The following is a 13,321-nucleotide window of genomic DNA, read 5'->3' as shown; positions in this document are numbered from 1 at the left end:
ACAACCTGATGCTCAGCAAAAATAACTGTGTTAGAGACAGAAGGGGTGATTTGGGCACTGGCTCACTTACGGGAGGTGGTGAGTGATCTCCTTTGTGTTATTTGTGTCATCATCCCCACTTCCCCTTCATCTATTAAACTGTGCTTTTGTTCTTCCTATTCTTCTCCCTTCCCATTCAGGGGCGGGTGTGGGGAGTGAGGTGCTGTGTGGGTGCTTGGCTGTACACCACATGCATGGAGCTACAAAAAGTAAGAGTGGCACAATTCAAGAAACCCTTCACCCTGTACAGCAGAAATATCTCGCAAGTCTGTAGCGAAGTGCCCTACCTCAGATGCTAAACTTTGGATAATCCACTGAGTCTGCTTTCAGTGCTCTGAACACTTCTCTGGAGACAGATATATGACCTTCTACAATGGCTAGCTGACATTGTGCAAGCAGAAACGTGCATGAATGCCAAGATTTGGGTGCACCAGAATGCAGACACCTACAGCTTGATTTAGCAGGGCATCTTTTCTTCATCGAGGAATCGGTACTGTATGTTTTAGAGAAGGACTCAAAGGCACAGTAGTAGTTATAGACAGGCACACATTTAGAGAATCATGTGGAATACACTTGCCTTGACTAAAAGGAACTATGTATCATTATTATTCCCTGGGATCTTCTCAGTTGTACTATGTGCATATTCAACTGTGGCCCTAACAGGCTCTCAGTTCACTTTCTCCTAGCACAACCCATACGGTGTCACACAGCAGAGGGGAGAGGTAGTGGTGCGTACCTCTGGCTTCTCAACTGGGAGATCACAAAACGCAAATAACTGCTTACAGGGAGACTGCAGGTGGGATGTGGGACAGGCACATGGCCAATTCATCTAGAAGAGCTCCAATTACTGAAAGTTTGGTTTATCTTGATTCAAAGTAGAATTTATCCTTTCAACCTCTATGCCACCAGTAATCTTGCTCAGCTTCTCAATGAATCCCCCCCGTTCTTTCCCTTTATAAAACCTTGGTGACAAGTGCAGCTGTCCTTGATTTCACAGTTGTACAAAAAGCAGGATGCAAATTCGTTGCTAATTCAGCCTACTGCATCTACCAACCCCCTCTCTGCCAAAATAACAGTGTACATAGAAATCACAAATTTTAATGCACAACACATGCAAATATTGAAGGTTACTTCAGGTATGTGTGCGCTCACCAACAGGCCTATTTGAAAAAAAGGAGAAAAAACTTTAATCTACCATGGAAATGAGCAGGCTTTAAAAGCAATCAAGTCATTCTCCTCTTTTTTTTTTTTGCAAAAGGGATTGTTTTTTTCAATTGTTTGAAACTGCAAGGCCTTACTCATTTAGAGTCAGAGAAGTTTCACCTGTACATTTTCCCAGGTACATTTTATATGAGGTAAACATGATGATGTAAACATATAACTGCCTTCAAAGAACAGCATATCACACAGATAACCTCATCACAAGAAAAATTAAGCCACCTTCAGCTGACCCATGACCTTGGTCTCATGAATCGAGTTTTTAGAAAGCCTTTTGATTTCACACATTTAAATCCCGGTTTTTACAATTAAAAAAGGCCATCCCTCCTGACCCAAAGGCAGGCAGTGTCTTTTAGGTTACTTAAAATGTCCCAACTTTAAAGCTTAAGAGAAAGAGACTAAGATTAAAAAGAAATTGACGTGTTACTCATGCCTCACCTGGACAGGTCTACGCTGTGGGTCTGCGTATACCAGGGTGACTTCCATGAGACGATCTCTCCTCAAAGGCAGTGGAAGGGTTAGGTAACAGAAGGGATCAAAGGTCACAGAAACTTTAGAGCACTTGGGACAAACAAGTGTAGATTTGAAGAGACCATGAAAAATATCCACAATGATAGAATCATTCCTCAGCCTATGGTTCTCCCAGGCCTCTTTTGCTACCACCTGTAAAAATAAAAAAATCTTTCTCAACAACACTTCCAAGGCTCTGCAAGCACAGGGATCAAAGAAAATTCAGAAAGTTAATGCTGACAGATACAGAGAAATTTCACAGACGGGGGTGGGGGGGCCTACCCTCCTTCCAGCCTAACGCACACAGATTTTTCTCAGTGAAACTAAGGCCTTGTGTTAAGTCAAGTGTAATTCATCTGTTATAGCCAACTCACTCGGTCAGGTTTGCTTTGATGCAAGCAAAGCCAGAAGCACGAACGGAAGCAAGCGGACAGCGACAGGGTTACACGCTGCTCCTCAGAACAGAAAGCTGCTAACTCTACTTTACCCCAGGAGGAATGGATTGATGTCCCCTGCTTTTAAAGGCAGCTGTGGTTACAGCTTCCAAGAAAACAGAGTTTTTCTTCGTGGAAGGGTCTATTACTTGACAACAAAGTACAAAAGAAGGCAAATTAAACCCCCTTGAAGACTTTCACAATACAACTTAAAAATTCCTCATGTAAGGACAACAAGTAACTAGCATTTGTCTATTCGATGTGATTAGAGGCTCATCTTAATATAAGATTTTTAGGTTCCGGTACAATACTCTATTTTTTATAGCGCATCTTCACTTTATCAAATGAAGTAAGTGCCATACACACCCCCTCCACAGTTACTGCCAGTAACCAGGATGCTGAGATGAGAACAGAGGAATTAGCTCCAGTAATTGCAGCAATATGGAAACACGGCAGAAACATTTGTGCACCTCCTACACCAAGAAATATCGAAGTACCTAAATAAAATGAAGGCATGCTGGGCATCCTCTTCATCCCAAAACTATCACCATTTCTTGGAGGGGAAAAAAAAAGACTAAATATACTTCTTGTGTTGTTGCCACATGCACTGTATTACGCATGAAAAGGCAAAAAACATTATACTATTGCCAGTTAAGAGGGAAAAAAAAACCCAAATATTCACACAGACTTCCTAAAAATAATTGCTTTACCTGGCTTTTAACAGCTCCTAAAGCCTTACCCCACCCTAACAATACATTTACTCTGGACTCTGCATTTCTCAGTATGCTGCAGCTGTTCGTACCAGGGCAAGAGTTAAAAGCCTGATCAGGGGAATGTAATTTCACTTAAGGACATGGCACTACTGTGTGCCTCATTTTAATGTGAGCATGGTGTTTGGCAACTTCAGAGAAACTAAGAGGTGTTTGCAGAATGCTCGTGTACCTGTGTTGACAGAAGATAGAGAAAAAGGCAGGAAGAAAAAACGAACATGAGATTTTTCAGGACTTTGTCAGGAAAATGGCACAAGAGAATTAGTTTTCTGTTTTTATGTAGCGTGGGTAACTGGAGCCCAACAGTGTAAAGTTGCTTTTACATCAGTGTACCCACTTTCCACAACACCAGAAAGGAGGAAAAATCAAGTCAAGCCTCTGCAGGAGAGGCAGGTAGTTCACCAAATGTTATGTGATCAAGATCCACAGCAGTACCAAGTTACAGTGAATCAACTCTGCATAAAACTAAGTTCTTTCTTTGCTTTGCCTGGTGATTTCAAACACCCTGTTCAACCCAGGCTGACAGCTGATGGCTTACATTCACCTAGAGGCCACAAGGGAGCACACCTGAGAAGTACGGCCTCTAAGTTCATTTTGCCTAGCATGCTGCTGTCTACCAGAACACTGCTTACAACCCCGTGCCCAGGACACTTATCCAGACACTTTCTTGAGAACCACCTGGGCAACTTCACTTAAGAAAATCCTCAGTTCCACCCAATGCCACATGCAAATACGACTGCTTGCACAGTAAGCATTTCCCTTAGATCGATGCGAAAGCTGCTGCCCAAACTACCTGGAGGAAACTACAGGGAGGAAGACAGTGGGCCTGAGCAGTCAAGAGACAAGATTATGGTAATAACTGCAATCTTACATTTAGCTAACTGTTATGTCACAAGATCAATTTCCTTCCTTTCCACTGCAGAGCTGTATCCGAATGGTACGGTGAGCACATCTTCCTGTCTGTCAGGAAGGACACTGATGTTCTGCTATAACACAGAGCAACAGCTATGTGCTGCAAGGTGTCATGAAGAACCGTATGGGCCACAAAGCATGGCAGGGTTCTCCCCTCCCAGCCACACTAGTAGGGAAGGTGTTTGTGCAGTCTGTGGACAAGGAAGGCCAGCAAGTGTCACAAAACCCAGTTACGCTCCCTCAGAAGCACTGGATGCCCTACGCTCAAGTAAAGGGCACCATACCGAATCAGGTCTGCCATTAGCATCCTTCAGCTCCAAGTAGGGCTTCTTCTTCACTCTATTCAAATCCTCATGCAAACCATCCAGAAGAAAAGCCAACAGCTCCTGGGAATCTTGCTGCTGGTATCCTGAAAACTGAGGAGCAAACCGGCCAACCTGTGTCTGAAACATGATGCAAGAGTTAGAGGGGGGGAATATAAGCTGTGTGTAAAACAAAGTGGAATAAAAACACATCCTAGCTTTTGCAGAAATCACCCCTATGCTACCTTACATTAGTAGCAGACCCCAGTGAGCTGGATGCTAACAGAACAGAGGGTGCCAAGATAATATTCCAAACTATTTTCTACTTTATCCACCAACACTTGAGAGAGAAGAATGCATTTAGTGCTGTAACACTGGAAATCTAGACTATAGATGTTAATTTAGGAACCTGCAAACAACCAACACACAAAACTTACCTGCCTGATGCATTTTTTACTTTTAATTTCTTACAGAAGCCTACAGTTCCCACAATGCAGACTTGCTATACGACAGTAGCTTGAAGAAGTTGGACTGCAAGATTGGAAATGCTTGCAGAAGATGCTTGGCTTAGAATTGGCTTAGAATTAAGATTGAAGTCAGTAGTCACCAGTAGCCTCTAGCTATTCTTTAAAAATTAAAAAAAAAAAGAGCTATAAAGTTCTAAGACATAACAGCCTGGGCAGCAAAAGCCAGGAACAGCACACCCAAATACATCCTCTGCTTCTTCATGCAGCACAACACTGCCCTTTAGTGTTCCTGCTTCTAAAAACAACAGCTTTTCCTGTGGCGTCCCTTTCAACAACTAGCTGAAGGAGCGGTCTGTCCAAGTGCCCATCAGAAGTTTTCTCCTGAACACACGGCATCCAACATGCTTCCAGAGTTACGCTTAGAACATTTTAACACTCAACATGACAACTGCAACAGAGCCCAGACTGAAGGGCTGAGACAAACACTGTCATTTATCTGCAACAATATTAGAAAGTCACAAACAATACTGCTCTATGAAGTAAAAAGTAATGCTTATTCCAGTCTTAAATAAGAACAACCTACATTAAGACACTTTTACTGATGTCCACTACTGATTCTGCATATATACTCTGAACAGAAGTTTACAGAACAACTTTAATAGTGGTAGATGCGACCACCTCCAAGTCGCGAACATTAAGGAACATCTTGTTGATGCATAACGACCTACAGCCCTACAGAGGACAATTTCTGTAGTCCATAAGACTTTTGCTCCAGGTCACAAAAGCATTTACCCTCAACTTCGAGACAGTACTACGCAAAACCCGAACAGCAACAGGGTGTACATTTACATTAAGATGAGCTCATTGTTTATTTTGTGCATTCAGGACATTATTCTTTCTCAGATTACTAAAATTGCACTTACAAACTCTTAATGTACCTTGGATGCTTTCATTATGTCATCATGCAGTGCAGCATCTTCACATTATATTTAGAACAAAAGACTTTTTTTCTTATGGGGGGAGTGTACACAACTGCTACATTCCAGTATTTTAGCTGAAAGCAGCTCTTTATGATGAAACATCAGAAACACTGAACCAATAAATAACGTGGCAGACAAGGAAATGTATTTTACTTTCTACTTTATAAATTCCAGTTTTTAGATTTATAACTTGCACACCTCTTCTCACTACTTAAAATCACAGCTGGCAATTCACATTACCTTGCCTTGGTTTGTAGAAAAGATCATGTAGATACATCCGAAAACAACTCTCGGGTTAGAAGGTCATTTACTAAGTAAGGCACTTAACATTAAAAACAGCAGCCAATTCCAGGTTATGACATTACTCACTGACTTAAGTTCCTTCCCTCTATCCTGAAAAGCAGTTAATTAAAACATGAAATAACACTGAAGCAGTTCTGTTGTTACTGCTTTCAGGACACCAGAATTTGTGGAAGGCATGTGATCTGGTTTCTTCTGTCAAAGACTTATGCTACAAGAACACACAGTACTTACTTTAAACATACGTGGGGCCACGTGAGACTGTCTCCCAGACCAAATCTGTTTAATGAGCTCTGCATAGGCTTCTGCAATTTCTCCTCTCATCCCCAGGGGATTGTTCTGATTTATTTCAGCTTCGTATTTATCTTCCAGGAAATAGTCAGTCAGAGGAGGGGTATTGCTCAGACACTGAAGAAGTATTAAGGAAATTAATTTACTACATAGGACAATAAAGCTGCGTGACAATGAAATAACAAACCCAGCTTTCACATCTGAACATGTACTAAGTTATTAACAGATCAGTGAAACAGAGTTTGAGTACATACTTAGAAAAAAAATCCAAAATCTATGAGGAAGGTGGGATACTGTTATCATTGCAACTCAGAACTTTACTGAAATAAGGAAGTAACCACACAACAGACCACGGCATTTAAAAGACTCATTTCTGAAATGCAGTTTCTCTTTGCAGATGCCTCACTGACTTCTCCGCTATACAGTGTGTTTGCCCACAAGTATAAGCCTTCTCTTTGGAAGAGTTTCTCCCAGTTCATCTAGCATAAGGCATATAAGGCTCAAGGCTCACTGGCCTGTAGCTCCCTGGTTCATCTTCAGAAATTTCTTTGAAACTAACATCGTATTTGTCACCTTCTGCTCCTTTGGTGTGGAGTAATTTTATGCATGTATTTAATACTACTGTAATTAATAGTTCAGCAAAGCAAATAGCTAGCAATCTTCTGGAAAAACAAACAAAAAAACTTTCAGAAGAAAGCTATCTGCTCTTGCTGTTACATTCCTCCACATTTTGTTAATTTGTTCAGTAACTTCCTCTGACACTTCAGTTTGAGAACATCTCAGTGTAACGCTGAAGTCTGACACAACACTCACCACATCTGCAATAGACCCCAGAACTGTGTGCAATGGCCAGCATACTCATCTCACTAATGCTGCACACGTTAAGACATTTTCCATGTCAGATCCTTGTTGCCTAAGCACTTTTTTTCTCATTCTAGTAGTGGTCTCTTCATTGAAACCTGTCAGAACACTTTTCTTTCCACAGATTGTGATTCACAATTTCTGTGGGACTGTTCTTGTATTTAATTCTGAAGAGTGCTTCTCTCGTTTTTTACCTGTAATGCAGAATTCATGAAGCAGGTATTCCCAAGGTTACTGAGTCCACAAAGTCCAGGTTGTGACAGGGAAGCAGAGTCCTCGCAGTGGTAAGAGTTGCAGACAAACCCAGAACCTCTGAAAGAAAGAAAACAAAGTGAGTTACCCGGTCTCAATAACGTTGAAGACTCACACCAAATATGAGATAAAAAATGTTTAATGAAAGGCAGCAGCCTGCATGTTTCTGCTGCTTCATCACTGGATAACATTGGGTATCAGGATCATGAGCTATACATGCTACCTTTGGAAACATTAATCACTACAGTCTATTATTAATTTATGCTTCATAAAACCTTAATTTCCTCTGTCTGCAAGTACACAGCACGCTAACCTAATGCAGCAAATCTAGTATAAGAATCCATACGATGTATCGTTACAGCTAGCAAGAAAATTACTGTCTTTACCTGGAAAGGCTGCTAACACACTGGCAGGTGGAGAGAAGAATATAATCCTTTCCCTCGTATCCCCAGTCCCCTCAAAATGGGGCTAAACCCTAGCAGTTAGTAACTATAAAACACGTACTGCTTTACCAAGCGAGCAGGGAACTGCAGAACCTAATTGCCTCAAAAGCAAGGTTTGGTGACAGGTACACAAGAGAAGCAGAACTCCTCACAGGGCACCATTACACTCCTTTTCTATACAGGCAAGGATGCACAAGAGAATTCACACAAGGGACGAAGAAACAAAAGAACATTCCTGCTCTTACCCCCTGCCCAGGTGGGAGCTGTTCAGTCCATAGGAGTTACTGCTATCACCATTAGTAATGACAGAAGTGGCAGACACTGAGGAATAAGAACTTGCTGATGATTTTGAAGAGGTAGTAAAGTTTCTGCTAGTTGCAGTGCTTGATCTGGGAGAAAGGAAAAAGAAGTAGAAACAGTGCTACTACTTTTGTCTCCCCCCACACCACCTCCCACAAAACTCCAAGGACTTGCCACTTTACAGTTAGTCCCTCCACACAGATTTTACTGCTTTGATCTGTGTGATCACGTTTCCAAACACTTGTCTGGAACAGAAACATCAGAGAAAAGTATCAGAAGCAGGAGTAGCAATTCTTGCTTAAACCAAAATCTGGGTCCCTGACTGAAACAAGAATGTAATTCAGATGGCACAAGCGACAGGACAGCAAGATTTATGTTTGCTCATAAACCACCATGAAACAAACAAAAATCCCAGTCTTAAGGCCACAAAACACTCGCCCCACATTAAACACCACAAAATAAGTCCTCCTCTACTTAAAACCCAGACCACGCACTCAAACAGAACAGTAATTAGCAAGAACTAGGGTGCTAGGGTGAGCATAAAGCATTTTGTTACTGACCTAGTTGATACAAGCACACCCCCTGGGTGCGAGGCGCACCACCAGAGCAACATGCAGAGCACAGAGCAACCCTCAGCACACTGAGCTGGAGATACTGGAAGGGATGCACGAAACAAAGCTGTTTAGGAAGGCCTCAAAAAGGACCTCTGCTGTACAGGCCTGCCTCAGAAATGAGAGGCAGTCCTCTCTCAGCAGACTGTCTGAACACCAGGAGCCTTTTTGTCTGGGGAACAAACTCCCCCGGGGCCTCCAGACGCTGGATTCAGGCACTCTCTTATGCAGAGGTCAATGTATAAAACCAGAGGGAGGCAGTGGAACGATGACAACTATAAGGGACGTAGAGGTTTGTAGATGTGGCCACCATAAAAACCACACAGGAATCTTCTGGTAGTTGCAGTTAGCAAATACTACAAAATATCTAAACTAAACTTAGGAAATGACAGAGGGAATCTGGGCTGTGGCAATTTAGGCTGACAGAGGAGTTTTGGATTCCCTGAGCTGCTGAATATAAAAACAGAGGCATTGGCCAGCCTCACTTACCTGGTAGAAAACTGTTGGACTTTGGAAACGGGGGTAGAGGGAGGCTAAACAATGCTAAACAACAAAATCCCAGAGAGAAAACAGAAAAAGCCTGGATGGAAAAGTTCATAACTTTCAATCCATGCAGTTGAGTCCCAGACTAATCCATGCAACTCCTCTCCCTGTCCAGAAAAGGACGGGAACACCATGTTAATGAAGACCTACAAGGCTCTAAAAATCAACAATGTTCTGTCACAGACAGCTTCGGATCCACAAAAAGCAAAACCACAAGGATCAGAATAGTTTCTTTAAGCCTAAGTAATTTCTCTGTAGCAAGAGCTAACTGGGAAACCTTTACCCTCCCCATTTTTACCTAACCAAACACACAGAACTGACTGCAGAAAGGCCCAGGACACAACACCCCACACAGCAGTGCTAATTTAGGCACCCAAAACACAACAAGAAATGATGCCCCCGAGGTCTGACTCGTTCTTCTTAAGGTGGCCCTGAGTCTCAAAGGATATAAACTAAACTCACATCTTCATACTCAGATTCTACTACGAAAACAGGACTGTAAAACCTTGGCAGAGCAAAAACTGAAAGACAACAAGCTGCAAGGGCCAAGAGGAGACAGAACAGCTGGAGGCCTTGCAAGTTTGGAAATAAAACATCAGCAAAAGAAATACAGAAGGGCATAAGTTAAAACAGGAGCTTCCAGCTGAAAACGCTTGATGTGAGCCAGCAACATGCTCTTGCAGCCCAGAAGGCCAACTGTACCCTGGGCTGCACCAGCAGCAGCATGGCCAGCAGGGTGAGGGAGGGGATTGTGCCCCTCTGCTCTGCTCTGCTCTTGGGAGACCCCACCTGGAGCCCCGCATTCAGCTCTGGGGCCCCCAGTATAAGGAGGACAGTTAGAGCAAGTCCAGAGGAGGGTCACGAGGATGATCAGAGGGCCGGAGCATGTCTCCTATGAGGAGAGACTGAGAATAAAATAGCTGAGCTAGCAAGGACCTCCAAAGATCATCTAGTCCAACTGCTTGGCCTCTTCAAGGCTAACCAAGAGCCAGAAAACATTAATGAGGGCATTAACCAAATGTCTCCTAACACTGACAGGCATGAGGCATCAACACCCTCACAGTAAATACATTTTTCCCAACATCCTGTGTGAACCCTCCCCGGGTACAGCTTTGTGCTGGGGTTGTTTAGCCTAGAGAAGAGGAGGCTCCAGGGAGACCTTCCAGCAGCCTTCCAGTATCTAAAGAGAAAGCTGGAGAGGGTCTCTATCAGGGCAAGGGGTAACGGCTTTCAGCTAGAAGAGGGTAGGTTTACATTACACCAGGAAGAAATCTTTACTGTGAAGGTGACGAGGCCCTGACCCACGCTGCCCAGAGGAGCTGGGGCTGCCCCAGCCCTGGCAGTGCCCAAGGCCGGGCTGGATGGGGCTGGGGGCAGCAGGGAGGTGTTGTGCCTGTGGCAGAGGGTTGGAATTCAACAGTCTTTGAGGTCCCTTCCAACCCAAACCATTCTGTAATTCTTTGATCTCACATCATGGTTTTAAAGTGGTTTTATTCAACCCAACAGATTACAGATAAACCGTTCAAATCATCAGTAACCTCTGAAGTCACAACAAACTTGCATTTCATTTTGCAGCATTGAGTATCTGGCTTCAGCTTCTTCTAGACATTGGTTTGTGCTCATCTCCATCTGCTGCCTGTAGAGTTCCTCATTTAATTTCCATTTCTCGTACACCGCAGAAGCTTTTAAACGTTCAAATAACCTTTTAATTTTCTCACTGGTATAACACTAACTTTTAAGTAGGCCAGTACAAATACCATCTGCTAGTTCTTCAGCAGTTCACTCGACTACTTCTGAAACCTCATTAAGCTACTTTTCAGATTTCTCAACCTAAAGGCACACAATCAGTCCACATGCCCTTTATCAGTGTGCCGGTGTGTTATGAAAAGAAAATCTGATTCACACTCAGAATTTCCCTACTGGACCACCGAGGTTGTTTTCTTTTGGTCTCAGGGCTGCTACAGAAGCTTACTTCCCAGAGGCTGACCCAGAACTGGAATCACGTTCCCCCAGAGTTCAGCAAGTACTCAGGGCTCCCATTCTTGATCCCCAAACACACAACTTCACATCTCGCAGTAGCGATGCACACTGCCCCTACTCTACCAATTAAAGACAGACATTCTGAGACTTAGCACACGACCTTTCAAAAATGCATAGAAATGGCAAGGGAGGAGAAATCTGGAGACCCAGCAGTATAAATCTGTCATCTTTATCTAGTAAAGAAACTGTGAGGCCTTGTGGTTGATCAGCACAAAAACTGCTAAGATGAATTATTGGGAAAAAAAAAAAAAAGCTGTAGAAGACTTTCAAGTGGTTGGAAGACATAAGAAAAGTATTCCAACAACTGAGCTAAGGTTACCTTCAGAGCACACAGTAAAATGAGTCCTTCTTCTATAAACTAGGAATAAAAAAAAAAAAATATATTAAAAATACTTTGACAAAATAAATGTCAAAGGAAGAAAAGATGGAACTTGTATTTAATTGGAAAAGCAGGGACCAGAATGAGTTTCCATTTAGATAGCTCTTATATGCAAAAGCTTCTTCAACAGATCTCACGTTCTCAATGCTGCTCACAGCACAGCATTAGTGGCAAGCACTCGCATAGCAAGAAATAGAGACCTGCCCACAACGTCTTTAGCCCAGTTGCTGAAGGGTTACCCTGAAGTCACCAGCACACAAGGGAATAGGATCAGTTTCAAATTTGAAAGTACATTTAATAAGGCATTAGGTACCTACAAAATGCCTATCAGAGGTCTTCAATTGTACAAGAATTTCGGGGGTGTATTATCAGTGGCTGGTGCATCAGGTTGAACAGATGCCTAAATCACGACAGAGCAACTGAAGAAAAACGCCACGTGTTCTGCGAAGAGCAAACTAAGAGACACCTCCTCGACGTTTTTACTGGAGAGCGTCCTAGGAAGACAGAAGTGCCCTGAGTACACAGCGCTATCAGTAAACGGAAGAACAGGAGGAGAATTCATTCCCTCTTCTGAAAAGCAATTTCAAACTACAGCAAGGAGAAATTACTCTGGTCCTTCAGGAACAGCAAATTAACAAACAGCAGTAGCCAGGCGCACTCCAAATATATCCCCCATGGAATGCTACGGAGTTGAAAAGCCTTTTTTTCCTGTTAAAGGCCAGTCCACTTGATGGCTGGGGATATCAAACACATGGAAAAGAGACAGAGTCTCTGACAAGAAGCAAGTGGTGTGGAAAAAGCCTTGTGGCAGGAAACCCCCCCCACCTCACAGCCCCCTTTCTGAACATGTGCTCGGCAAGCAGTGAGTGACGGACCCCCAGCTCCCCAAGGCCTCCTCGGGCACACGGGCAGCAGAGGAGACGTTCGCAACTCCTCCACTGGCACCTGAGAGCTCGACAGCCCACGTGGCTTATGGCATCAGAGCTCTAAATGCTGAAGAGCTTTCTCATAAGCTTTTAATATTAGCAATGCGGCCCAAGGAAAAAAGCAGGGCAAAAGAGTGACTGTGAAGGAACGTCAGACACAAAGCGCTGGGGACTGAGCCCGTTCCCCCGCAGAGCCCGGGGGCAGGCGGTAGAAGAGGCTGGGGGAGGAGAGAAGGTGGCTGCAGCTTACTTTTAGTTTCCTCACTGCTCTAGGCTATTAGTTTATTACTAATACCTGCTGTTAATCTCCTGATGCTGAATCTGTTTTGCCCGCGATGGTAATTGGTGAGCCATCTCCCCGACCTTATCTCAACCCTTGAGCCCTTTTCCATCATATTTTCTCCCCCGGTTCCTTAGAGAAGGTTTGAGACCACCATACCTACCACAAACTGCCTCTCCAATGGGCAGGATTAGACACAACTCCTTGGGGCTACAAGCTCTGTACCGTCCCTGTGGCTACTCTCCTTCCCTTCCTCTCACCAGCTCTGTTTGGTTCCATTGCTCAGGATCACCCACAAATCTTGTATGTATAAGTAGCCTGTTATTTTGTGACAAACTGAAGTCTTAAATATACAATATCGATTAATGTAACATGTATATGCACACACAAACCTCAAAGAGGAAGACAAACCACATCCCAGCCCTATGCTCCAGGTTAGCCAGTCTTGCCAGCTGGTAGGAAC

At 43.4% G+C, this 13,321-nt stretch overlaps 1 protein-coding gene across 3 annotated transcripts in view; it reads right to left on the bottom strand.

Annotated features, from left to right (window-relative positions):
* USP4 (ubiquitin specific peptidase 4) overlaps positions 1–13,321 on the bottom strand; it is a 46,391-nt gene that overhangs the window by 24,431 nt on the left and 8,639 nt on the right. For 2 of the 3 annotated variants that reach the window (XR_010833948.1, XM_048053797.2), the window contains exons 7-11: positions 8,025–8,168; positions 7,279–7,396; positions 6,167–6,340; positions 4,168–4,326; positions 1,696–1,920 (exon numbers count right to left, since the gene is read on the bottom strand). Coding sequence is in view for 2 of the 3 variants with exons in the window: in XM_048053797.2 (XP_047909754.2) it covers positions 1,696–1,920; positions 4,168–4,326; positions 6,167–6,340; positions 7,279–7,396; positions 8,025–8,168 (820 nt within the window). In the remaining variant the exon portion in view is untranslated. The remainder of the gene's footprint in view (positions 1–1,695; positions 1,921–4,167; positions 4,327–6,166; positions 6,341–7,278; positions 7,397–8,024; positions 8,169–13,321) is intronic. The other variant, XM_067003243.1, reaches the window with a different exon arrangement.

The sequence above is a fragment of the Anser cygnoides genome, chromosome 10 (genome assembly GCF_040182565.1).
Source record: "Anser cygnoides isolate HZ-2024a breed goose chromosome 10, Taihu_goose_T2T_genome, whole genome shotgun sequence".
Taxonomy (NCBI): Eukaryota; Metazoa; Chordata; class Aves; order Anseriformes; family Anatidae; genus Anser; species Anser cygnoides.
Note: the sequence above shows the minus strand (reverse complement) of the source record. Positions and strands in the feature narration are given on the sequence as shown.